This window comes from Saccostrea cucullata, unplaced genomic scaffold (assembly GCF_032062105.1).
Source record: "Saccostrea cucullata isolate Sc308-1 unplaced genomic scaffold, CSIRO_AGI_Scuc_v1 ctg1076, whole genome shotgun sequence".
NCBI classification, from domain to species: domain Eukaryota; kingdom Metazoa; phylum Mollusca; class Bivalvia; order Ostreida; family Ostreidae; genus Saccostrea; species Saccostrea cuccullata.
Window position 1 is genome coordinate 256,732 of NW_026933400.1, and position 27,983 is coordinate 284,714.

General features: G+C 33.6%; 2 protein-coding genes across 3 annotated transcripts in view; both read left to right on the forward strand.

Annotated features, from left to right (window-relative positions):
* LOC134238182 (uncharacterized) overlaps positions 1-15,593 on the forward strand; it is a 28,133-nt gene extending 12,540 nt beyond the window's left edge. The window contains exons 3-10 of the mRNA XM_062720294.1: positions 60-213; positions 1,622-1,823; positions 1,966-1,999; positions 5,520-5,621; positions 9,039-9,965; positions 10,341-10,395; positions 10,857-10,917; positions 15,525-15,593. Of these exons, the coding sequence (XP_062576278.1) occupies positions 60-213; positions 1,622-1,823; positions 1,966-1,999; positions 5,520-5,621; positions 9,039-9,965; positions 10,341-10,395; positions 10,857-10,917; positions 15,525-15,593 (1,604 nt within the window). The remainder of the gene's footprint in view (positions 1-59; positions 214-1,621; positions 1,824-1,965; positions 2,000-5,519; positions 5,622-9,038; positions 9,966-10,340; positions 10,396-10,856; positions 10,918-15,524) is intronic.
* LOC134238193 (uncharacterized) lies at positions 15,526-27,976 on the forward strand. Of its 2 annotated transcripts, XM_062720309.1 has the most exons (7): positions 15,526-15,581; positions 15,783-17,334; positions 17,432-17,476; positions 18,887-18,943; positions 19,159-19,203; positions 26,609-26,698; positions 26,908-27,976. In XM_062720309.1, exons 2-7 carry the CDS (start codon positions 15,795-15,797, stop codon positions 27,048-27,050), a joined length of 1,920 nt encoding a protein of 639 aa, XP_062576293.1. In that variant the 5' UTR covers positions 15,526-15,581; positions 15,783-15,794; the 3' UTR covers positions 27,051-27,976. The 2 variants fall into 2 exon arrangements, with proteins under 2 accessions (XP_062576293.1, XP_062576294.1); XM_062720310.1 differs by lacking the exon at positions 19,159-19,203.
* The last annotated feature ends 7 nt before the right edge of the window (positions 27,977-27,983 follow it).

The window sequence follows — 27,983 nt, forward strand, 5'->3', positions numbered from 1 at the left end:
ATGGAATCAATAATAAAAAAGATGACCACATGTTATTGACCTTATTTATTTTGATCTAGGCTTTGGAGTGTTTAGCACAACCAGACACTGCAGAGGAGATTTCCTCCTTCAATATGTTGGAGAAAGAATGCTGCGTTCAGATGCATTGGAACGAATAGACACAAGTTACGAGAACAAAATGTTTTTTTACAAATACGATGGAAAAGAATTCTGGTAAGAGTAGGAAAACGCCTAACTGATTTTTTGTTAGATTCAAAATAAAATAATTTGATCTTGATTAAACATTGTTAAACGATAGTTATAGAAATTATATAGAATCTAAACACCAACTTACTCAAAACGAACTATTTTTGAATTCATATGATAATATCTTTTTATTGTGAATCTTCAGTTAAATCAGTTTAAAACCCATGAATGACCTCTAATTTTTGTGACTGAAAAAATATAGTAAACTATGAATGTTTTTCTTTTGGAGGGGGGGGGGGGGCAAGATATTGTTGAAGAAATAAAGCTTAAAGCCCCACCCTCAGATTTACCTGATCTGTATTCCCTCGTCAATCAAATAAATCAAGGTCCATCATTGGGTACTTAAATTGATTAACATTACTACTAGTCCCTGTACTACTAGTTTACCTTGTTTGAAACTTGTGGCCAACATTCAAATTAACTTTTGGACTTCTGACGTTTACTACATATATATACAACAAGGAACCATTTGTATATTGTTTAATGGACTTTGAGATTGAATACTGATCGTTATCTCCATATCCTTCTATGTAGACAATTTAAGCTTGATTATAATTATCCGCAAAACAAACATGTCATTGAAAAAAAAAATCAAAATTATCTCATAAAGATTCAGTAAAATAAATCAAGCTTTTAGTGACATAAGCGAGTTCAAGAAAAGACAATAATAGGGTGGAGTCATGATCATAGAAAAATCTTCTCAAAAACCACTGATCTGGCCATAAAAGCTGAAACTTATTTGAAAGCATTGTTGCATAGTGTAGATTCAAAATTGTTTAATTCATAACCCCCAGGGGTAGGGCGGGGCCAAAATAGGGAATCCAAGTATTACATTGAAACATGAGAATTTTTTTTTTTAAAATGTTCTCAAGAACCACTGGGCCAGGTAAACTGAAACCTATGTGGAAGCATTTTCTGGTTTTAAATTGTTTAAATAATGACACCCAGGGATAGAGAGGGGTCACATTATATGCAAACAAAATCTCCAAAAATCTTTTCTCAAGAACCACTGGGCCAGAAAAGCTGAAACTTAATTGGAAACATCCTTGGATAGTGTAGACTTTAATTTGTTCAAATCAATACCCACAAGGGTAGGGTGGGGCCACTGAAGGGAAACTAAATTTTACATTAAAATATATAGGAAACATCTTAAAAAATGTTCAACTCAAGAACCACTGAAAGAGAAAACATGAAACTTAAGTGGAAGCATCCTAAGGTAGTGTATGTTCTAAAGTGTTCAAATCATGTCCCTTTGGGGTAGGGTGGGCCCATAATAAGTATTACAAGGGGGGGATCAGGAGAAGAACAGCAGGGCCAAAGCAACTCAGATGAGCATTTATTAATCAGTGGCCTCTTGTTTATCTATTTGGTATAGTATTGATGCTGAGGGTGTTGTCGATCACATCTGTGCACTTGTCAATGATGGTCACGGAGATCAAGCCAACTCTGCAATGAAGCTTCAAGTTTTTGACGGCAAAGAACATCTGTGCCTTTTCGCTAATAAAGATATACATCCAGGGGAAGAAATCCTTTATGATTACGGGGAGGATGAATCGAAGTTGTGGTGGAGAAGGAAGGTAAATTTACCTAAATACCTCTGTTTAGCCTGATCGCAAGCAGTTATTTGATTAAAATGATTAATCAAGCCACATGTAAAAAAAATTTCAAATATGGTTATTATATTTGCTGTATGTACAAAGTAAGTCACTATAATTGTAGAATATCAATAATGCTGATGATCCATACAGTTTTGGTAATAGTAAACTAATGTTTATAAAAATTTCTTGAACAAACTTGAGTTATAATTTACTGTAAACCAACTTTTATTCCAGGCGACTTCATTTCGCAATTGGCACTAGTTGGCAACAATTAATTTTCCTGATCAAGCCTTTTTGGATATGTTGTCAATAAACACATACACTTTAAGACTGGTTAGCGGCGAGAAATATTTGCGATGATGAGGTTCTCGAGAACTTCACGAAAATTTCTCGCATGTGAATAAAAGTTGGTTTACAGTATTTTAAATTTTAGCTGCATGACTGTTCAGTTCAGAAGACACACTGGTTATCCTACTTTTATAAAAAAAAAATTATTTTTTTTTCTGTAAGTACTTGACATTTCTTTTCAATGGATTATTGTATATAGGTACTATAAATCACTTTTTCTTTGCAAGAACTTTATTTTTGCATAATTATGCAGAACAGTTCGCTCGCAAAAATATTCTGATGTATATTAGTATTCCATAAGATTATAGAGCAGTAACTACAATTAATTAAAAATATTTTCTAGCTAATCAACAGTTAATTGCTATTTTGCTGAAAGAAAGTTTTACAAAAATAAGTGATTTACAGTAGGATTAATATATTTTCAGAACAGACAGTAAGTGGTTACGACTACATTTTCTTTTAAAAATACTTATTCTTAGATGTTTAGGCCATATCTAATTGAAATCTTGGTTCTCAGGCCCGCGCACATCCGTTTTGAGGTAGCCGCATTGCTGATTTTACTGTATTTTTGATAAAATAAAAAGTTGGTGTTGCGAAGACCAATCCGGGAAAATATTCCGACCTCATTTGTTTCATAGTTTAGTATTCAAATATCACTTCCGGTAGCCATTTACAATGAGATTTTGGCTATTTCATTTGAAAATACATTCGAGGACATTAGGCCATAATAAAAATATTCCTAGATTCTCATCCCCGCCCGCCCCGATTTTATACCCCCGCCTCGATTTTTTTTATTTCTGTTTTTCTTCGTCTTAATTCTGATCGGGATCGGTATTCATCTACCATTCTACTTTCGTTTTAAATCCCGCGAAAGTGGACATGATGTTGACAGCTGAAAAGATGGTAATTGCTGTAATACATGCGTATATATTTTAAACAAGGGTCATTGGTTAAAAAAGATTGGTGATCATGTGAAGTAAGAGATATTGAACCTTTACTATGACTTTTATTCGGGTATTGTAGATAAAATTACACCGATTGACCAGGTCAATAAAAAATCTGAAAAATTGAAAAAATAAAAAATATAAAATAAAAGCCGCCCGCCCGCCTCGATTTTTAAAAAAATTCGGATGAGAATCTAGCAATTTATTTATTATGGCCTTACCTACGATGTTTTCACGCTGTTAAGCAATGGATAAAGCAGAAATTTTGACCAGAAATGGAAAGTATATTTGTGATTAAAAAATTATATTTATGCAGGGGTCTAGAATTTTTTTTATAACTCACTTGCCCAAGGGCAAGTGATACAATAAATTTCACTTGCAAGTCTAAAAATTCACTTGCCCAACAAAAACATGAAACAATCAAGTTTTAAGATTTATTGATGTTATGTTTATATATTCTGGCATTTACAGGCTAGCATTTTCAACATGGTTCAAATTTGTGAATATTTTCCTCAAATTAAATTATTTATGCTATTTATGTCTCTGATATACTACAAATATAAATATGCTATATTGCATTGTATTTTTGATTTATATATATTGATACACTGTATGCTATATTGAATTGTATTTTCAAAGTAAAAATTATTGTTCAGTGGATTAAAACATTTATTTCGTTCATTCTAACCTTAATCGTCAAAATTTCAAGAGGTATAGCCCTCAAATCACGTTCGTATTAATTCCGGGAAATAGAAAGTGTACCGTTTTCGGTTTTTCATTTATACAGCAAACAAGTATTTCCGGTAGTGATAATGTACATGAATTTGAAGGGAAACGCTTCATACCGATTCACACAACTTACTAGCTAAGTAAATTCAAATCAATTTTCAATCAAAACTTGTGAAAAGAACAACTTTCAACAACATAAGTGTCTACTGTCATTTATTTTTACTTTCCCGAGCGGGTGAGCATGACCCGCGATCGTACTTTCCCGTACGAATTTTTACTCACCCCGGGCAACGGGAAAGCGTAATTCTAGACCCCTGTTATGTTAAAGAAAATTCGGAAATTAAAATAAAAAAAATACCTCCCTCATCTACTTTATTGCCAATAAAATGAAAACTAAAATGCCGCCATGAGAACCAGGGAATTAAATTTAGATAGCCTTAATTATCTAAAAACTTGAAACAAAAAAAGGAACTTGCAAAAGTATATATATATGTAAATTTAGTTCCCTAAGATGTAGATATTATTGACAATCTTCCTTTTGTGTGTTGCAAAGTGGTAACAACTAAGGGGGTCTTTGAATCATTCAAATATTTATGCCAGAACTCCTGTATGTAGCTTAATTAAGTATATGACTATTGTAAGTACAATGAAGCGCATTGAAGTGGTAAAATTTTCCGTTTGAATGGAACATTTTGAGCTATCTTTAGAATGTTGATTGTCATACAATGACACTCCCATTTCTTTAGAAAGGAAAAATCGGTCAAATGGTTCATTCGAATACATGTAGAACAGGTATTCTAAAAATATAATAGCCAATCAAATTGACGTTCTACTTAAACCCAGAGTAAGCACGTGTTCGACCAATACATGAGTCTTGGAAACTCCAATAAACACGATAAATTCATAATTATGTACAAATTCGTGGCAATACAGTGTTTTACAGAAGCTTGAACACTCTTAATCTCTCTTATAACTTTAAAAATCTCCATTACGGTGTAAGTCATGTTGCTTGTCGCGCAGAGTGGGGTGTCCTTAAACATTACGACGAATATTTCATGTTGTTTCTAAAGAAATGGGCGTGTCATTCTGTTATAATTGACGTTTAAAACATGACTCGGAACGTTTCATCCAAACGGAAAATTTTACCACTTAAGTGCGCTTCATTGTGTCATAATTCTTGATAAAGAAACACAAGTTTAAGCCCCGATGCAAAATAAAAATGCACAAAAAAAGCTTTTTCATTAAATTGAAATCTGTACAGATCTTTAAGGTGCAGTAAACACAAAAGGCCTTAATTGATAGCAATAGGAATTTTTATTTTGAAGCTGAATTGTTCAAAATTTACATATCCCCCTCCATTCTTTGTGTTAGAGTGGGTCAGTGGGAAGGTATGGTTTTTAAGTAATGATTTTTGCAGGGTTACTAATTTATGTAAATAAATTCCACATATTTTAAGCCCAAATTGATGATTTAAAAAATCAAGAAAAACAAACTATTATAATAGATTTCAATATCCCAAAAAACTTTTAAAAATATATCTATTCTAAAAATGGCTTAAAAAGGGTGCATTTTAACTGGGTTGTTGACAACTGCAAAGAATTTTTTTTTTAGGTCTAATTTAAGGAAAGCTAATATGAATTTTTTGTTAACCTAGTTGCTAGCTCAGATGTGGAATCGGACCCTTTTAGCCTGAGGGATATTTCAGATTCTGATTCATTGACAAGTTCATTTCTCAGTGATGATGAGATAAATTCAGGTAATGTATACAATGTTTAATATGTATCCATACTTGATAAAGTTAAGTTTAACAGCTGATGTTTGGTAATTTGCATGAATTATAGTGACTGAAATCTTAAACTTCTACGAGTACGTGTTCATATTCTTTGTAATTTGTCAAGATTTTAATTAGTCAGATGTACATTGCTAAATGCAAGTTTCAAGATTATCTCCCTTTGTTCGCTCTTTCGTTGAGGAGGGGAGTTTTGTTGCTATGCAAACAGACGGAAATCATGATAAAGGACAGTGTCCCTCAGGCAAAACTTTTTTAAATGTAAAGGCGTCATTTTTTAAAGAAAAATTTGCAACAAGAAAGAAAATATCAGTGGATGTGAAACTTTTCAGACATACATGTATCTCTAACAAATACAGTCTTAAATGCATTCAAATTCATGTGTAAGTGTAATTTAAACATGGTCTACTTTATGAAGATATTGTACCTAATATCATTTATATGTGAATTCTTCAGTTTGAAAATGGTCCACTTAAGAAAGTTATTATGCATAGTTCATGTATATTACTAGTCCCTTCAATGAAGTCATAATGGATTGTATATTTTATTCATCTGTATTTATAATTTAAGAAGAAATGCAGAATGAACAAGCTTGATTAGTAACTGCAGTCTTGTTTATACCCTATATAATCTACTAGAAACACATTAATTTGGTATAAAATATTGATATTAAGTTTGTTTATGTGTTTGTTACTTTTTGTGTCCTCTGCGAAGCAGGATGGCACTAAGGGATCACTGTCTGTCCATCTGTATGTCTAGTTGTTTGTCTGTTCGTCTGTCACATTCTGTCTCTAAAGGACTACAAGAGATGTGGACTTGATATTTTGCACATTTATTGTATTGCACCATTGCATTTGAAATGCCATGGTTACTGACCTCATGACCCTTGACATTGTCCTTTGACCTTCTTTACTAAAAAGTAAAAAGTGCTAATACACAGCAAATTTTTGACATTTAAGGGGTAATGCTATGCTATTTAGCATGTGTACTGATTGTCATAAAACATAATGATAAATACCGGCCAATATACAATTCTTTTTGCCTTGAAATTTTACCTACTTTACAAATAATACCCGGGACATTTTAATTCAACTGAAGACTTTTGATTTTTGAGTGGCGGTTGTTAATAATAAGCATTTAAACATGTTTAACCCTCTCCCCCAGTCACACATTTTAACGCATATATAATTTCATTGCAAATGTTACCCTTTAACATTACTGAAAGCAATGCGTATCTATAACCGATCATAAATGTTTGACATAATTTCTCTGTGACATCATAAAGAATATTGCAAATAATGGATAACATACATGCCGTTTGGTTTGAAAAATAAAACAATGCACATGTTCAAGTCATAATCAGGCAGTAAAAAAATAAGAATGTCATAAATGTAAATATAAGCAATACCATATAATAGGTAATTTTTATTGCTGTAAATTCTTACGAATTTTGGTCAAAAAAAGGGTGATTTAAATCTTTACGCGTTAATTTTTTTACGAATTGAACATGTCCGTAAAAATTAAAATCATCAGATGTAAAATTCCAGATTACTGATTGTTGGCACTTTTGATAATTATGTGTCCAAAAACCTGATGTAAGATAGAGAGAGAAAGAGAAAGAGAGAGAGAAAGAGAGAGAGATTTATTAAATTATAACAATATAAACAATGTAACAAATAAAGAAATGTTATCATTAACTTTTATATACACAAACCATGTTCCCTTTTTTTATTCATGTTTTATAATAACCATCAGGGGCATAACTTAAACAAGTTATAAAAAAAATAACTTAAATAAGTTATTTTTCATTATTTCACACAAATAAATTTTTTTTGAAAAATAACTTAAATAACATATTTTTATATCCCACTTGGACATTGATTTCTTGGATATTTCATGTTTCCTGCCAATTTGCATTGCATTTTGGGATTCCAAAGTTATGACCTAGAGCAAACTGTTTTAATACTAGATGGAGTTCACCGACTCCAATGGAGAATGGGTGAGGAGGTGGAGATAAACAGCATTTTAATCCTTATTTTGTGGTTTTATCCACATGGTGTATATGTACAACTTTTATCATTAAATAAAAAAAAATCCCAACTTTTCCCAATACTTTTGACACTTTGATCCTGCATTGAGCAAGGTTTATATTTAGTCAAACATTTGTTTTTGTTTGGTGCACGAGAAAAAACCTTTGGTGCACGGGGTGTGAAGTTAGGGAGGAATGACACAAAATAACTTAAATAAGTTATTTATTTATTGAAGCTATTTTGGAAAAAAAACGTGTTTGAGTTATTAAGGTTGGGAAAAAGTAGGTCATAGCAAAGAGAAGTAACTCATTGATAGAGAGAGAAAAAAATAAGAGATTTATTAGTTATTTAACAATATAAAAATAACTTGTTTAACTTTTATTATGCCCCTTACTGTTTTATAAAACACATAGCTAAACACACCACATGCTCCTATGGATTTACCGAATTCAAGAGAGTCAACTCAAACTATCATAATTGAATTGAAAGTATACATACATGTACAGTGTACTAAGAAGTCGAAGTTTTATTAAAAGCACACGAAACAGAAGAAAGTGTCAAAGGTTGAAAACATGGGTATAATTGGAAAACCTGTAATTATTAAGTCATTATCAGAATTCATGCGTCTCATAAAAATATTTAAAAAAAAGATTTACCAGGTAGGTCTAACTGATTAATTAATTGACGGCGATGTTTGTATAATTTATACAAGTTAATTGAGATTTACCTTTATGATCCCAATTGATGATTGAATTGAATGTGTTCAAAATACCAAAGGTACACTTATTATATATATAGCCTCCAGGGAGTGAGCTTAAAGACAATTAGCATTATTTTTACCCATACGATGTTGAAAATTAACACGATCCATTTAATAAATTATGTGAAATTTTACGCGTTTAAATTTTACGGATTTATAAAACTTGTAAAAATTAGCAGCACGTAAAAAATACCCTTTATACGGTACGGTATCATTCTAAAACATCTATCGGGCTATAAATACAGGTGTGTAGGAGATCAAATTCATCATAAACTTGTGAACAACTGATTTTATATCCCGATAGATGTTAAAAAATGATACCTTATTTTTTAAACCATGTTTTATTTCATATGCAAAAAATCACACATGTACTTTTCCCCAGCAATTACGCATTTTTTACACACTTGCAAAAGTAAATTAAGTTTTCAATTTAATGCCAATCGTCTTTTATTTTATACTAATTAAAATTATATAAAATAAAAAAATGTTATAATCTAATGAAAAAAATTTTTATGTTCATAGTTATTTCCAGTATATAATTTTCACTCTAAAATTGGGGTGTTGTGTTTCTATTGATTGTGAGTATATTTGTAGAAGCCTCAAATTTGAATTCACATGAAGATGACAGTATGGAAGACACCAGTATTGCAGGAGTGGCTCATCAGGAAGTTGACAGTATGGAAGACACCAGTATTAAAGGAGTGGCTCATCAGGAAGTTGACAGTATGGAAGACACCAGTATTAAAGGAGTGGCTCATCAGGAAGTTGACAGTATGGAAGACACCAGTATTAAAGGAGTGGCTCATCAGGAAGTTGACAATATGGAAGACACCAGCATTGAAGGAGTGGCTCATCAGGAAGTTGACAATATGGACGACACCACTATTGAAGGAGTAGCTCATCAGGAAGTTGACAGTATGGTGGACACTGGCGTTGCAGAGGTGGCTCATCAGGAAGTTGACAGTATGGAAGACACCAGCATTGCAGGACTGGCTCATCAGGAAGTTGACAGTATGGAACACACTGGCATTGCAGAGGTGGCTCATCAGGAAGTTGACAGTATGGAAGACACTGGCATTGAAGGAGTGGCTCATCAGGAAGTTGACAGTATGGAAGACACTGGCATTGAAGGAGTGGCTCATCAGGAAGTTGACAGTATGGAAGACACTAACATTGCAGAAGTGGCTCATCAGGAAGTTGACAGTATAGAACACACTGGCATGGAAGGAGTGGCTCATCAGGAAGTTGACAGTATGGAAGACACTGGCATTGAAGGAGTGGCTCATCAGGAAGTTGACAGTATGGAAGACACTGGCATTGCAGAAGTGGCTCATCAGGAAGTTGACAGTATGGAAGACACTGGCATTGCAGGACTGGCTCATCAGGAAGTTGACAGTATGGAAGACACCAGCATTGCAGGAATGGCTCATCAGGAAGTTGACAGTATCGAAGATACCAATATTGCAGCTGAACAATTTTATTTTGTTGAAGACTCAAATTGCAGCACTTTTTCAGAACAAGGTAATGCTATGTGAATGTATCATGGAGTATGTGTGTCAGTTTGGTCAATAGGGGATGCTTACTCCTCCAAGGCACCTGATCCTACCTCTGGAGAATTCCAGATGTTTGTATTTAATGACTTCTTAACCAATTTGTATTGATTGAAAGATTTTTTTAAATCAATCACTGTTCATTGTTTTTGAAGGGTCAATTTGTTATTTACTGCCATCAAGTGATATTTCCTTTTTACAAAGGTGATATCACCTACCCAGGAACCAACCAAATTCTGCTTGTCCTCAAACATTGACCTCACAAGAAATTAATTCTCAACAGTATCTTTGAATGCTCATAGTAATTATTATGTATTATTTGCAGCATATCATATAATTCTTTCAGTGCCTTTTGTGGAACTACCATCTGTTAACAGACTCTACACTGAGCAAGATCTGAAGTATGTTAATTATTTTAAAAGAAACAGTTAAGATTGCTTGAATGAAATGATTGTATCACTATCAGTTTTACCAATTAATGCCAACAAAAGAGGCTAGTATTTATAACCAATCTTAAATTGTTAAGTAATGTTTAATTGTCTGTCTGAAGGATGATGTGCCAAAGTAGCCCTTTTTCTAAGATGAATGATATTTATTCTAAAATGAGTTGGACAGTTTTCAAACAAGAATATAGGATGTCATGATATCCCTCCTTATGAAGATATATAATACATGTATGTTCCAGATTATGTTTCTATTTGAAATCAATAGCATGATGAGGATATATATACACATATTGGTGTTTAAATCTGTGAAAAATTTATAGTAAAACCAAGATATTTAACTTATTTTGTTTTGTATGGCACATTATCCTTTTAAATTCACTTTACATTGTTCACAGTTTTTACTCTTAAATTTTCAGTAGCCAACCATGCACGCATGACAAAGTAGATAATGATGAAAAGTTGGATAAAAAGAGAAAGGTAATTTTTTTAATCTTTAAATAAACTAGATCTGAGAGGATTTGACATTTTTTTTGATTTATAAAAGTTACTATTAAAATCATTTATTGACATTTTTTCATATTTGTAAATGTTTTTTTTTTTTTTTTAATTTATGTACAATTTTCAGTATGAGTTTTGTATATATGCATATTTCATTTGCCAGTTTTATGCAACATTGGCTTGATGTTGTGAAGAAGTCAGTCATCTTTTAAATTTATCTGTTACATTGCCTCCATGGCGAACAGAGCATTTGCTGTAGAGTTGTAAATAATAAGATTTTATTGTTCAGAAAAATATGTACTATAGAATCACAAATTTTCGTGTTTTGAGGAAAATATCTTGGTTTGTGGGGATTGGATTTTGTGGATGAAGAATTGAAAAGAACAGAAATTAAACCACCATGAAAATTTGTGCTTTCACAGTATTAATGAGCATCACTAAGTGGATCCTTTCTTCATTACTGTCATTCTTATACACAAGCTATTTTACCTTTTGTGTCTGTCTGTTTGTCTGTTCATAATGAATTTTTATCACAGTTTTATCAGCAATTATTTATCAGAGATTCTTCAAATTTTTGCTCACTCTTTGTTTAGGGAGACCATATGGTAGTATTTATTTTCATTGAGTTGGCTTGCATAGCGAGCTATTCAGGATGTATGGAATACAACCCGAAGTAAATCCCCGTACACCCTTGATTGGACCTGGATAATGAATTTATTTCCTTTGTATCCATAAAAATGCTTTGTAAACAGCAAAGTGTCTCAATCTATTGAAAAGATAACTATGCATGCCCCTGTGCTAAAAATAGCAACATGTAATACAATCAATACTGATAAAACAAACAAGGGAGACACTTTGAGAGGGGTGACAGAGGTCCTAGGGATTTTTGGTATAAAATAAACATTGTAAAAGCTTAAAATTTTCTTGAAATATCGCCCGGAAAGGATAGTGTTAAACACAGACTTAACTTATAAATTTATGACCTTGAACTTTGACCTTTTGACCTCAAAATCAGTAGGGGTCTTCCTTAGGCCACAGTGAGTTGTTATAAAATTTCATTGCAAAAGCTTAAAGGGTTCTCAAGATATTGCGCGGAAATAAAAGTGTTATAGCAAACTGAATTTGCAAATTTATGACCTTGACCTTTGACCTTTTGAACTCAAAATCTTAAGGTTTCTTCTTTAGTGCATAGGGAGTTGCTATGCAAAATTTCATTGCGAAAGCTCAAGGGGTTCTCGAGATATCCTGTGGAAACGAAAGCATTACTGACACACAGAAGGACAGATGGACAAACCCACATTAATATCCCCCACTTTTCAAGCGAGGGACAATAAATTTTTGTTGAATTTTTCTCAGCAAGTGCTCATTGTAGATTCTTGAAATTTTAGCACATTCTTTGCTGAAGCATGCCATTTGTTGGAATCCATTAGTTCAAATTTGATGTCAACTTCTTGTGTCTGTCCATACCATACCTAACAAATTTTCGTCGCAGGTGTCTCAACTGCTGTAGATGCTTGAAATTTAGGAACACTCTTTGCTGCGGCATTCCATATGATGAGAATCATTTTTATTCAAATCTAATGTTGACTGACTCTTTATCCGTATGGCTGTTGGTAACTGAATGCATGTTAATTAACATGATTATATATATTCACAGGGGTATTACTAGTGAGCATTGGCTCAGAAACTTCTTGTGTTGATATCTATTAAATGGTTAGGGGTTTAGATGTCTGCTTAAGAATGGTAACAAAAATGATTTTTGAAACTCATATAATCATTCAGTGTATATATAAATGATCTTGTTTCTTGATATCTATAAAATTGATACCGGTTTAGATGTCTGCTTAAGATGGTACAAAAAAGGAGAAATTATTCTACATTGAGAGAATATACATCATGTGCTGATCTAGAGGAAGGGTTAGGCTGGTCTGGACCCCTTTGAAATTTACAAGGTTAAAAAATGTATATACTAAAAAAAAAGTTACCATGGACCTGCCTTGGAAAATGCTGATCTCCCTGGTAAATTGGAATATGTGTGAAATGGGTATGAAAAGAGAAAGATTTGAGGCAGTAGAAGTCATAGACTGGGGTGGAACCCCCTGGAAAAAAATTCTGGATCTGCATCTGTACATCAAGATGTCTGCCTTAGATGGATAATATAAAGATGTCTGCCAAAGATGGATTTTTTAAAAAATATAATATATATCATGTATATATTCTTTATGGAATGCTCATTGCAGCAGCTTGGAATTTGAGCACATTCTTTGCTTAGGCATTGCCATATTCTAGGATCCATTTTAAATTTGTGTAAATCCTATGTCAACTTTCTGTTTATCCGTATGTCTGTCTGTACCATACATAACAAAAACTGTCAAGGTTTTCTTGGGAACTATTCATTGCAAATGCTTGAAATTTTAGAACATGCATTGCTGTAATTATGTTCCCCAAACGAAGTTGGGGAACATATTGTTTTTACTCTGTTTCTTATTATTATTATTATTATTATTTTTCTTCTTCTTCCTGGGTACTTTTTTGTCCGGGAATGATCTCGTAAACTATACATCCGACTAAGGTGAAATGTTTTTAGGGTCAGTAGACATGTTATGTAGATTTGCGGAACGAAGGTCATTTTGCGCGCACGTGCTTGCAAGAGCGTGCACGTGCAACATGTGTAATGACTGATTTAATTGATATAGGCGTAACTTTTTAAATTTTTGATGAAATGCTTTGAAACTTATAATATAAGGATATATTAGAAGAATAGACAATATGACATGGTCAAAATAGCAAGATCTCACGCGCATGCACATGCGCTTTGCTCTGATTGGCTGAAACTAAAGTCTCAATTTCTTTCTTGTTTTGTGACGAAATCCTTTGAAATTTTGAAAATAGCCATGCATTAGGATATCCTACAACATGATATATAGCAATTATCATGAAAACACGTGTATGCACGTGCGCTGCAATCTGATTGGCTGAAACTTTAAATAGCTATAACTCCCTTGATTTTCAACCAAACAGGATGGGATTTGGAACATAGATAGATATACTGGACAACTACAAGAAAATATGGTCACCATGCACATGCATACACGTGCATGTACGTGCGCTGCAATCTGATTGGCTGAAACTTTAAATAGCTATAACTCCCTTGGTTTTCAACCAAACGGGGTGGGATTTAGAACATAGATAGATGTAACGGACATCTACAAGGAGGTATGGCCACCATGCTCATGTATGCACGTGCGTGCACGTGAAATGAGCAAAATATAAAAAAAACACTTGAATGAGCGTATCTTTTTAATACTTTTGGATGAAATACTTTAATATTAAGTATATTAAAATATATATAGATTGTGTAGACAAGATGATATGGTCATTACGCACATGCATTCACATGCGCACGCGTGCAATGCTAAAATTTGAATGAACTTTGTACACTTCTGGGTAAACGTTGTTAAAGTCTCAAATGCATCGAGTTTGTCTTATTTAATGAAGCTTCCAGGGAATATGGCACCAAATGGGAGTTGGGGAGCGTTTGGGGAACATCTGTAACGGTCCCCGTTACAATTAGCACTAGTTGAACTTGTGTTTATTATCATGATAGTATATATTCACATCAGAGCAGGGGGTATTGCTAGTGAGCATTGGCTCAGAAACTTCTTGTGTTGATATCTATTAAATGGTTAGGGGTTTAGATGTCTGCTTAAGAATGGTAACAAAAATGATTTTGAAACTCGTATAATCATTCAGTGTATATATAAGTGATCTTGTTTCTTGATATTTATAAAATTGATACCGGTTTAGATGTCTGCTTAAGATGGTAACAAGATATAATTTTTAAGTCCTTCTTATTAAGGGTCCACCACACACATACAGCTTATGTTCTCGTATTGATTATTTAACAAGCATATCAACCTTTAAAAACTGACCAGTGTTTAAAATGTAATTTATGCAGAATTTTTAAAATAATAATTTCACAAGTTTAAAAATATTTTTCCAAAGGCATTTTCATACGTAGCACTTAAAATTTTGTCTTAAACTTTCGTATATTTTTATGCTCACAGAATAACCATCGATATTTGATTTTATCTATCAACATATTTTTAGCTCACCTGAGCCGAAGGCTCAAGTGAGCTTTTCTGATCACATTTTGTCCGTCGTCCGTCTGTCTGTCCGTCTGTAAACTTTTCACATTTTCAACTTATATAGAACAAATCTTTAAAAATCTTCTTCTTAAGAACCACTAGGCCAGGAAAGCTGAAACTTATGTGGAAGCATCCTGGGGTAGTGTAGATTCTAAAGTTTTAAAATCATAAAAGGGAAGGGGGTAGTAGGGCATGATAAGTATAGCAAGAGGGGGAATCTGGTAAAGAACTACATCACCCAAGTTACTCAGGTGTGCGATGTGGCCCATGGGCCTCTTGTTCAAATCAGAACACCCCCCTTCCAGTAAACTTTTAAATACTGAGCTGTTTTGTGTGTTTACTAAGCCCTTGTTCTCAGATGAGCAATGTGGCCCATGGGCCTCCTTTTTAAAGACAATTTTAAGACTTGATAATTAATTGAAATTTTCTCTGTTTTAGAATTTAGATGAATCACCAGTAAGAGCATTAAGTACACAAGCTAAACCAAAGAAAGAGGTATTAATTTAGATGACTTTTTTTAAAATATGTTTTTAAGGTTGACAAATTAAGAAAATTTAGAATAAAAAATTTCAGAAAGAATTTTGATCCAATTCAACTCTTTATTCAAGGATCCTTTGAAAAATTTAAAAAGATCTTCCTCATTCCAGTACACTTGTTTCAGTGAAATGTACTTTTAAAAGCAATCTATTGTTTCAGAGACCAGGCCGAATGTGCGTCCTTTGCAACAAAATCATCCTAAATGGAAAGCTAAAGAGACACATTATAAGCCACAAAAAAACACACAGTGAAGTTGCTGATGTACTAAAAAAACCCTTAAAGGAACAAAACATATGGTTTGAAAAAAAGCGTCATGAGGGAATGTATAAATACAACATACAACATTTGAATGAGAATGATGCCAAATTGATGAGGGAAAGAAAACCAAAAACACCAGATGAGCTAAGAATGTGCTTAGAATGCAAGAAGTTCTTTTCTAACAGAACATTCTACAAGCATAAAGATGTTTGTAAGAGTGATGCAATGCCAGTTAAAACACAAACACTCAGGCCCCTTTCTCATCACCACGATGAGGAATTTGTTTTAAATATTCTGAATAAGTTTCGTGATGGGCCAGTGGGTAAATTTATTAGAGAGAACAAAATTATTCAAACCATTGGATATAAGCATTTCCTTGCTAGAAAATCAGAATCCAGTAAATTCAATGAAGTTAGAAGAGAGGTCATGATGGAAATGAGGGAACTAAGCAGACTTTTTCTGTGCTTCCAGTCTCTTGCAGAAGAAGAAGTCACTTTTCAAGATATGTACGAAAGAAATTATTTAACAACCCTCAAAGAGGCCTTCACAAGTCTTTGTACAGGAGAAGAAGAAGAAAAACATGGACTGAAAGTTAACTTAAATAGCATTTTCCAAAGAAGCATTAAAATTCTTTTGGGATATTACTCAGAAGCACAGCTTGATGCCAAGGTGAAGGAATTGGAAAGGTTTAGGAAGGCATACAATTTCAACCTTCCTGATATTGTTGGCAAAGCTAGGTACCACACAGAGAAGAACTCTTTGAAGAAGGCAAGACTCCCCAGAAACCTACCAGTAGAAGATGACATGAGAAAACTGAAACATTTTCTTGTTCAAGAAATAGATGTTGCCAAGGAAAACTTCTCACTTCATCAGTATACATGGCTTCGTTCATTGGTAGTTGCCAGACTAACTCTATATAATGCAAGACGAGGGGAAGAAGGTTCAAGACTATTGCTTGAGGAGTGGTACGATGCCATCAATGGCACCTGGGTTCCCCAGGAAAGTGTGGAAAGTGTTAAAGATGATGCAGAGAAATATCTTATTGGACAATATAAGCTAGCGTACATGGCAGGAAAGGGGAGAAAATGTGTTCCGGTTCTGATTCCTAATGATTTGGTTCAGCCAATAGAACTCCTTGTATCAAACAGACAGGCATTTGGCATAGGAGAGACTAATCATTTTTTGTTTGCTACGAAGAGTTCCAACTCACATTGCTCTGGATGGCATGCAGTTTCTTCTGTTTGTGAGGCAGCAGGTGTTTCTTCTGTGTCGGCCACAAAAAACAGACATAGAGCGTCAACAGTGTATGCTAGTTTAGAAATGTCAGACATAGACAGGAGAGTTTTTTATGACCATCTAGGTCATAACGAATCTATAAACAAGGAGAACTATCAGTGCCCTCCAGGGATAAATGAAGTCAGAGTGATGGGGAAGTTTTTGAGAACTCTAGAAGGTAAAAACATTTTTAAAATCTTGCATCTTACGATCCATAGCCTGTCTCAGTACATGTAATAAAAGAAAAAAATATCTTAATGACATTGCTGTTTCAGATGGCATAGTGACACAACCACAGCAGAAAAACAAGCAGACGAAAGGTAAAATGTTTAAATTACATGTAAAAGCATGTTTTATCATTTGTTAATTTTGTTATTTGGACATTGTCATTAAGCTTGGATATTGCAAGCTGCATAATAAATGATACAATACATATACGATATGGTCATACGATGCAACATGTATTGTGATAGATCTGTCAACACTACAGTTAACTGATCTTTGCACATTTTTGCTTGCTAACCTCCACAGATATAGAAAATATAAAAAGAACATCTTGAGACTCATAACCAAAGTTATTTATAGGTGGACTAATAGTCTTAACATTATATTAATATTTCACTCGATTTTATCACAAGACCCACAAACTAAGACTATCTAAATTTAATTCTCTGGTTCTCAGGCCAATTTTCTCCAAAACGGATGTGGGAGGGACTGAGGTAGGCATTTTATTTATCATTTTATTGGTAATAAAGTAGAAGAGGGAGGTTTTTTTAATTTTTATTTCAATTTTCAAGAATTTTATTTAACCAAAGATATTTTACCAGACTTTTCGGATGCTGGATCTGACCTAATTTTCCAGATGAGTGACCAGATAAGAAATACTTTCAAACTTACATGGATATTTTCAAAATTTCTGCTTTATCCATTGCGATTGACAATAACAGCGTGTAAACATGCGTAGATGTAATTTTCCAAACAAGCAATTCAGCTGCCGTATATTTTGATGAAATTTTAAACACATACTAATTTTCATGTTGCTTTACTGATATATCCTCGGCGGGGCATTCATGTCCTATGGACATATTTCTAGTTTATCATTTTATTGGCAATAAAGTAGATGAGGGAGGTATTTTTTTTTATTTTAATTTTCGAATTTTATTTAACATGAAGATATTTTTTTTAATCACAGATATACTTTCCATATTTGGTCAAAATTTCTGCTTTATCCATTGCGTAACAGCGTGTAAACATCGTAGGTAATGTCCCCGAATGTATTTTCAAACGAAGTAGCCAAAATCTCATTGCAAATGTCTACCGGAAGTGATATTTGAATACTAAACTACAAAAAAAATGAGGTCGGAATTTTTTTTTCCGGATTGGTCTTCGCAATACCAACTTTTTATTTTATCAAAAATACATTAAAATCGGCAATGCGGCTACCTCAAAACGGATGCGCGCAGGCCTGAGAACAAGGATTTCAATTTAATATGGCCTTAATATCAATGTAATTTTTTTAACTTGATTTTTAAATATTTATCATGTTTCAAAAGTTATGGAGAAATTTCGAAAAATAGACAAACGAACAGGACAAAAACAATATATATGACTTGAATTTATCAGTCCGGACGCATAAAAAATTCAGACATCTACATAATCTAGATTTAGTAATGAAGGTCTTTGTCTCAGATATTGTGTTGATCTGTTTTATTTCTTCATGCTTCTTTTAGAATGTGGAAGAACAGATGAGCCAGAGTGTGTCGAGTTGAGGAAAACACCTCAAAGAGGTATAAATGGTTTTTCAGTATAATACTAGTTAAATATTTAAGAAGATGGTGATTTGAGAATCTAGTGGCCACAAGTACAATGAAGCATCTCTATGCTTTGGAGTTAAATTGATCATTCAACATCAAATCATTAATTTTTTTTTTCTATTTTTTATGTTTATAAGCAGAGTTATTATTGTGGGTTTTTTAAATTCTAAATGACATTGCTGTTTCAGATTGCTTAGTGACACAACCACCGCAGAAAAACAAACAGATGAAAGGTAAAATTTTTAAATTACATGTTAAAGCATGTTTGATCATTTGTTATACCCCCGCAAACAAAGTTTGGGTGGAAATATAGGAATTAGCTTGTCTGTCTAGCTGTTTGTGCAAAAGTGTTCGATCCATATCTTATGGAGGAACATTTGAATCTACTACTCTGCACACAGATTGCCCATGACCTGTGTCATGATCTTGAGTCAAGGTCATTTGGGGAAGTTCAAGGTCACTGGAAGAAATTTTTTTATAATTTTTGTCCAGTCCATATCTTTTTTATGGATAAACTTGTTAAAATCCTATTTCACACAAAGATTCCTCATGACCAAAGGATGTGTCATGTAGATGACATTGACACAATGTCATCTGTGCAAGTTCAAGGTCACTGGAAGAAAAATTGTATAATTCATGTTTGGTACATATCTTTATTATGGAAAAACTTGAATCTACTACTTCACACAAACATTGCTTATGACCTGAGGTTGTGCCATGACTTTGAAACAAGGTTATTCATGCAATTTCAATGTTACTGACAGAAAGTGTTCATAATTCTTGTCTGGACAGTGGTCCTTATATTGAGTCAAATATTATTAGGTTGCACCTCCATTTCATTTATAAAAAAAAATATAATGAGCAATTACATTTGCACTGAAAATTTTTTAGCATTTCTCTCTTCTCTAAGATCCAGAAAATATTCATGATTTTACACATCTGAAAAATCCAGCAGGGGTATTTTGTCCTGTTTGGACAGTTCTAGTTCATTTTGTTGTTTGTGTAAAAAATAAGATATTCAGCACTGTTCAGTGGATTCTCAAATTATGGAATACATGTTATGTAACACCATGATATTTCAAGAATGTTTTTTTCAGCTTTATAAAATCTGTTTTATAACGCCAAATTTTGACATTGTCATTAAGCTTGGATATCGCAAGCTGCATAATAAATGATACAATACATATAACGATATGGTCATACGATGCAACATGTATTGTACTCGATTTTATCACAAGTCCCACAAACTTTATATCCATGTAATTTTTTTTAACTTGATATTGATATTGATTTTTAAATACAGTGAAACTTCTCCAAACCGGCCCCCCTGGAAACCGGTTCTCCCTGAACATTGGCCAAATTTTTAAGTCCCGGCAAAATTCTTAATATTTCTTCAGTCATAAACTCTCATAAAACCGGCCACCCCTGAAAACCGGACACCGGCCACTATTCCTAGAACAAAAGTTAAGAAACATAGGAAATTTCCCCTCATCATACCGGCCACTTTTTTATTGCAAGAATTTAACTGTCATTGGCCAGAGGGGGTATAATGACCGGCCGGAGGTGTGAAAAATAGCCTACCCACGAGAGGTCAGATGTGTGAAAAACTGAATATGGTTATAAAATTTGGCATTTTTGTTTAGCCGTCTTGAAGGGGTAGTTATTGAGCCAGACTACGTAAATGGCCGGTCTAAGCTGTGTACATATGATTAACATCAATTAAACTTGAATTAATAAAATATCAAGCAACTGATAAATTTAAATCACAGAATGAAACAACAAATTATCGCACGCCATATTGCATCATCTTTTTAAATACACATAAGCGGCCTTAAAATTGGGCACTGTTAAAAAAGCTAAGAAAAATTAAAAAAAAAAAAAATGTTCACCGAAATATACATTTCATAATTAGAATAACAGATTAGTTTTGCTCAGAAATGTTTTTAAAATTATTTACTTTTAACTGAAGTACAAACAATTTTTAGGTCACCTGAGTAAACTCAGGTGACCTATTGCTATCCGTTTTCGTCCGTCGTCGTCCGTCGTGCGTTGTGCGTCGTGCGTTAACATTTAAACATTTTCAGCTTCTTCTCTGAAACCACTGAACCAATTTCAACCAAATTTGGCATATATATGAAGGGGAAAAAAATTGTGAAAATCATCTTCCCCGCCCCCCTGGAGCCTGGGGGGTGGGGCAAAAACCACTAAAAGTAGTGCAATCTTTAAAAATCTTCTTCTTTACTCCCGGACATCAAGCAGTCAAACTGTTGGTATGATTGTAATCAAGTACCAAAATTGTCAAATTCATGGCCCCAGGGTCAGGGGTTCTGGTGTTAGGGTGGGGCCTATTGATTATATAGTGAAAATGCAGTAAGTCTTTAAAAATCTTCTTCTCTGCTCCTGGGTATTAAATAAACAAATTAAGTTCATAGTTATGATGAGCAAGAGTGGCTCTACCAAATTTGTGAATTTTATGTCCCCAGGGTCAGGGGTTCTGGTGGGGAAAGATGAAACTCATTGATTATATAGTGAAAATGCATTATTTCTTTGAAAATCTTCTTCTCTGTTCCTGAGTATTAGATAAACTAATTAAGCACATAGTTAAGATGAGCATTAGTGTCTCTTCATAAATTGTGAATTTTATGGCCCCAGGGTCAGGGGTTCTGTTGTTAGGGCGGGGCTCTACTATTGATTATATAATGAAAATGCATTATCTTTGAAAATCTTCTTCTCTGCTCCTAGGTATTAAATACACTAATTCAGTAAATAATTATGATGAGCAAAAGTGCCTCTACCAAAATTGTGAAACTCATGGCCCCAGGGTCAGGGGTTCTGGTGTTAGGGCAGGGCTCTATTGTTTATATAGTGAAAATGTATTAAATCTTTGAAAATCTTCTCTGCTCCTAGGTTTTAAATAAACTAACTAAGTAAATAGTTATGATGAACAGAGTGATACCAAAATTGTGAAACTCATGGCCAATATAGGGGTTCTGGTGTTAGGACGGGGCTCTATTGATTATATAGTGAAAATGCATTAAATCTTTGAAAATCTTCTTTCAAAGCCATAGGTTTTAAATAAAGTGTACATAGTTATGATGGAATCTTCCAAAATTGTGAATGCCTTAGCATCTAGCTTAAAACATGAAACAAATTCAATCATTTGAAAGTTGTTGCATGATGCTCAGGTGACCTATAAGGCCCGTGGGCCTCTTGTTTTATTGACGTAAGCGATACACAGATACACATGTGCTTGCAATATTCTCAGTTCAGTTAAGGTAAAGGGTCTGGTTTATTTTTCGCATATGGTTAATAAAGCAACTTTCCATGTTGTTTCTGTTCTTATTTTTTAATTTCTTTTTATAAAAATCAACATGTATGTCGAATTTATCCTCACTAATAAAACTTTCCTTTTTTTAGACCTTATATGAATACATTACATCTCTGCCGATAATTAATAACATAGATAATTATAACAGACACCAATTATATAATTATCGTAGCATCTGTCACATAGTTCAGCATTTCTTCAGTATGTTAGATTTTCAGGAAACCGGCCACCCCTCTAATCTGGCCATTTTATTCAGTCCGGCAGCTGGCCGGTTTAGAGAAGTTTTACTGTATATATCATAAGATAAAACAAGATGTGCCACAACTTTCAAAAACTATTTTTAGCAGATAAGTCAAAGTCTAGGTCACAAGGTCATTGACCTTAGTATCAGTTGAAAGAACCCTAATAGTGGAGTATGCATACCAAATCTGAATTCTCCATCTCTCATGGATGAAAAGTTATGGCGAAAGTTCTAAAAAGCTATTTTTTGCATAAAGTTCATTCAAGGTTTCAAGGTCATGACCTTGGTGTCATTTGAAAGAGCTTTATTAGTGAATTATGCATTCCAAATATGAGTCTCTGTCTATCATGTTTCAAAAGTTATGGCGAAAGTTCGAAAAACAGACAAACAAACAGGACAAAAACAATATATATGACTCGAATTTATCAGTCCGGACGCATAAAAAATTCAGACATCTACATAATCTAGATTTAGTAATGAAGGTCTTTGTCTCAGATATTGTGTTGATCTGTTTTATTCATGCTTCTTTTAGAATGTGGAAGAACAGATGAGCCAGAGTGTGTCCTGAGGAAAACAGAAAGTTTTTAAAATTATTATACTAGTTAAATATTTAAGAAATGGTGAAGTACAAAACAATTTTTTTATTGATCATTCAACCTCAAATCATTAATTTTTATGCACCGCCATGAACATGGCCGGGGCATATAGTGTTTGTCATATTCTTCCGTTCAGTTAAGGTAAAGGGTCTGTTTATTTTTCGCATATGGTTAATAAAGCACACTTTCCATGTTGTTTCTGTTCTAATTTTTTAACTTTCTTTTTATAAAACTTCATATGCTGATGTATGATCGAGATTTATGGTTCACTAATAAAACTTTCCTTTGCTGGATTTGACTGACATTTTCAAGATAGTGACCAGGTAAAAGTTTTTACATCATTCTAAGGAACTATAAACTTGGACCAAACTTGCATGGATGATGCATCTAACAGACACCAACTTATATAATTGGATCTGACCTACATTTTCCACATAGTTCAGGTTAAATTTTTAGAGCATGTCCATTTAGATTATAAGCCATACTTGGACCAAACTTGCATGGATGATGCATCTAGGGATGGACACTACCAGACTTGCTTCGGATGCTGGATCTTACCTATATATATCCCAAGTAACTATAAGCCCTAGATGAACCAAACTTACATGAATGTTGCATCTTTGGATGGACACTACCAGATTTCGGATGCTGGATCTAGGTCAAACCTATATTTTCATTTCCAAGTAACTGTAAGCCCTATGAACCAAACTTGAAAGATGCAATAGTGGAGTACCAGATGCTACCAAATGCTGAATGACTTATATTTTTATTTCCAAGTAACTATAAGCCCTAGAACCAAACTTACATGAATGATGCATCTAGGGATGGACACTACCAGACTTGTCGGATGCTGAAAAGCTATTTTTTCATTAAAGTAACTATAAGCCCTACCTAAACCAAACTTGCATGGATGATGCATTAGGGTGGACAATGACCTTGAATCTGACCTATATTTTCATTCCTGTCATTACCTGAACCAAACTTATAGATGCTTTATTAGTGAATGGATGCATTCCAGTCTGCTTCGGATGCTGTCTATCATGAACCAAAGTTGCATGGATGATGCATCTAGGGATGGACACCACTAAACAGGATCTGACCTATATTTTCATTCCCAAGTAAAAAACAATATATATGAACCAAACTTGCATGGATGATGCATCTACGCATAAAAAACTTCAGACATCTACATATATTTAGATTCCTAGTAACTATAAAGGCCAAACTTGCATGGATGTCTCTAGGGAGATATTGTGTTGATCTGACCTATATTTTTATTCAAGTAACTTCTACCTGAACCAAACTTGCATGGATGAAGATCTAGGGATGGAGCCAAACTTGCTTCAGTGTGTCTGACCTATATTTTCATTCCTAACTAACTATAACACCTGAACCAAACTTGATGGATGATAAGGGATGGTTTGCTTCGGAGTATAATACTAGTATTAAATATTGAACCAAACTTGCATGGATGATGCATTGATGGAATCCAGACTTGCCACAACCTATACAAACAAGCAATTCAGCTGCATGCTTTGGATAGATCAAATTTTAAACACATACTAATTTTCATGTTGCTTTCTGATATATCCTCATTCAATCATTAATTTTTTCTTCTATTTTTTTTTAAAAATAAGGTATCATTTTTTGAGTTTTATTGAGATAGGAACATGTTATATTACATAGGAATATATAGGAAAATCTTTAAAAATCTTCTTCTCAAGAACCACTGGGCCAGGAAAGATGAAACTCGTGTGGAATCATCCTCAGGGGGTGTAGATCCAAATTTGTTCAAATCATGACCCCTGGGGGTAGGATGAGGCCACAATTGCTGATCAAAGTTTTACATAGGACTAGATAGGGAAATCTTTTAAAATCTTCTTCTCAAGTACTTCAAAGCCATGATTAGTGATTATATGGAATCATCCACAGGTATTGAAGATTCTAGTTTGTTCAAATCACAGAATTGTGGAAAACTTTTTCAGATAGCCGGTCATTTGGACCGGCAAGAAAACAAAATAAGCCAGTCCGAAGTGATTTTTGTTGCTCCAAAATACAATGAAGCGCATTGAAGTGGTAAAATTTTCCGTTCGAATGGAACATTTTGAGCTATCTTTAGAACATTTATGACACGCCCATTTCTTTAGAAATAGATAAAACGGTCAATTTGTTTATTCGAATACCTGTAGAACAGGTTTTCTATAAATATAATAGCCAATGAAATTGACGGTCTAAATAAATACCGAGTAAACACATGTTCGACCTAACCATGTGTTGTGGTAACTTCAATAGACATGATGAGTTAAAAAATATGTACATATTTGTTGCACTTTGTGTTTTACAGAAGCGGGGAGTCTCTAACTCTCTCTTCTTATTTTTTTTTAAAGCTCCATTTCAGTGTAACTCATATTGCTTGTCGCGAAGATTGGGGTGTCCTAAAACATATACAACGAATATTTCATTCTGGTTTCTAAAAATATGGGCGTGTCATTATGCTGTAATTGACATTCAAAACATGACTCAGAACGTTTCGTCCAAACAGAAAATTTACCACTTCAATGCGCTTCATTGTAGTAAGTCGCAAAATGGAAAAAAAAAATCGGTCTCTATTTCCAAGTACTCTTCCGTTTTCTTTTAATTTTGCATTTATAACAATACTAAATACCGCCGCTTTTGGGCAGGTGACAATGCTAATTCAACACAGTGAACTTAATTTCTTAAAACATTTATGCATTTTGGAATTAGATTAACCTAGAAAATGCGTCTAAAAATTCTTTGCACCAATAATCTGATAATCAAGATATCAACACAATCTCTGAAAAAAACGAAAACACGGGACAGTCCGAAGTACTAGATTTAGTGCTTTCCCCACCTGTGCTTGAATTTTTTCTTTTGAAATTTTTCATATTTAGCTCGTCTTTATCTTCAGTTTTTCTTGAATATGTTTTCTACCTAACTCTGCCCCAGTTGTAAATTTAATAGGTCACGAGAACCATGCTAGTTTTGCTTTCATTTACAGCCTCGATCTAGTTATAGAAAAGATATTACGCAATCGCATATAAGGTACGATAATTATAAAGATGGGAAATGCACCAAAAAAAACTTTATCCAAAAAAATGGGATCGGTCATTTGGACCGACATTGATAGCATTTTTACCGGTCATGCAAATTTTTTGCCGGTTTTGCCGGCATGACCGACAGTTTTCCACAACTCTGAAATCATAAAACCCTAGGATAGGGTGAGGCCTCAATGGGGGATTCCTCAAGTTTTACATTAAAATATATTTTAAAAATCTTCCTCTAAAGAATAGCAAAGCAACAATTAGTGATATTTATTTGGAAGCATCCTCAGGTAGTGTAGAATTAAATTTGTTCCAATCATAACCCCAATTTTAGGGCTTGCTCAAGTGAGTGATGTGACTCTGGGCCTCTTGTAGAAATTTGCCATCCAAAGTTTGATTAATTTTTCTCAGGTTCATGTCGTTGGACGGAAGAAGAAACAGAAAGAATTAAAAAGGATTTCCATGATTGGATTACGCTGGAAAGTGGAAATAGTCTACCAAGTTTGTATTTATTCTTTTCAAATTTAAGTCATACTGCAATAAATTTATCTGATAACAGCATTTATGAAGTAAAATAATGTGTATGGATTTGAAAGTTGAGTAATATTTTAGTTTGCACTTTTGTTATTGAAGTACATAAAGATAAGCAAACACGAGGTTTTTTGCAATACATTGTTATCGTATAGCATGCTATAAATTTCTATTTACAGGTAAGACATGTCTGGAGAACTACTTGAAGCAATCTACATGTACTTTGTCGTGTACACTACTTCAACTACGAACAAAAGTTATGAATGAACAGAATAAAAGAAGAAAAGGTCTTACTAAGAGATGGAAAAAACTTACCGAGTAGCTTTTTAATCAGTCAGGGGCATCGTGAAAACAAGTTATTTTTTAAATAATTTGTTTCAGTTCTTAAATGTCAACATTTTGGGTTATCTTCCCCTGATCATGGTTTTCTTCATTAACTTTTTCCTGTTATTGATACTTTACTACTCATTATCTTAAACCTACTGGCATCTGAAAGGCTTTAGTCATGCTGTGCTTGGGTTATTAAGTTCCGTTAGATGATTCATGACAGGAACAGTAATGTATCTTTAACATTTAACACATTGAAATCCAAAAAATTATAACTCATATCAATTATTTCATCCTTAACCAACCTCACTTAAAAACTCTTACACAAAATTCTACAGCTTTGTTCAAAAAATGTAAGACAGAGATTGTACAGTAATATCCAAAGATTTTAGGAAACTTAGTCTTAATGCTGGCAAAATTGGCCGAAGATGTGTAATTGACCTCTGAAATGTTAATGAAATGGAATTATTTTTCCTTGAAAAATATCATGTTCTTTTCTTAATATCATCATATCTGCTCAGAAGATATTAAGTTTGTTGAGTCTATTAAAAGAATTACATATATTTACAATTTTCTTAGCCTTAAATCGTCTTAAATCAGCAGCAAACTCAAAATATTAAATGTTTTTTGCAAAACTAATAGGCGTTCTACTTTTTAGGCATTAACTCAATTGAGTTAGTTTTTAGCTCACCTGAGCCGAAGGCTCAAGTGAGCTTTTCTGATCACATTGTGTCCGTCGTCTGTCCGTCCGTCTGTCCGTCCGTAAACTTTTCACATTTTCGACTTCTTCTCAAGAACCAATGGGCCAATTTTAACCAAACTTGGTACAAACCATCCTTAGGTGAAGGGAAGTTTAAATTGTTAAAATGAAGGGCCAAGTCCCCTTACAAGGGGAGATAATCAAGAAAAGACAAAAATAGGGTGGGGT

What these genes read in the sequence shown, in the direction of transcription:
- LOC134238193 (XM_062720309.1), top strand. Translation starts at nt 15,795, where the DNA reads ATGTGCGTCCTTTGCAACAAAATCATCCTAAATGGAAAGCTAAAGAGA. An exon ending in GAAAAACAAGCAGACGAAAG is followed by an intron (nt 17,477 to 18,886) that starts GTAAAATGTTTA and finishes TGCTTCTTTTAG; the next exon opens with AATGTGGAAGAACAGATGAG. An exon ending in AAGTGGAAATAGTCTACCAA is followed by an intron (nt 26,699 to 26,907) that starts GTTTGTATTTAT and finishes TTCTATTTACAG; the next exon opens with GTAAGACATGTCTGGAGAAC.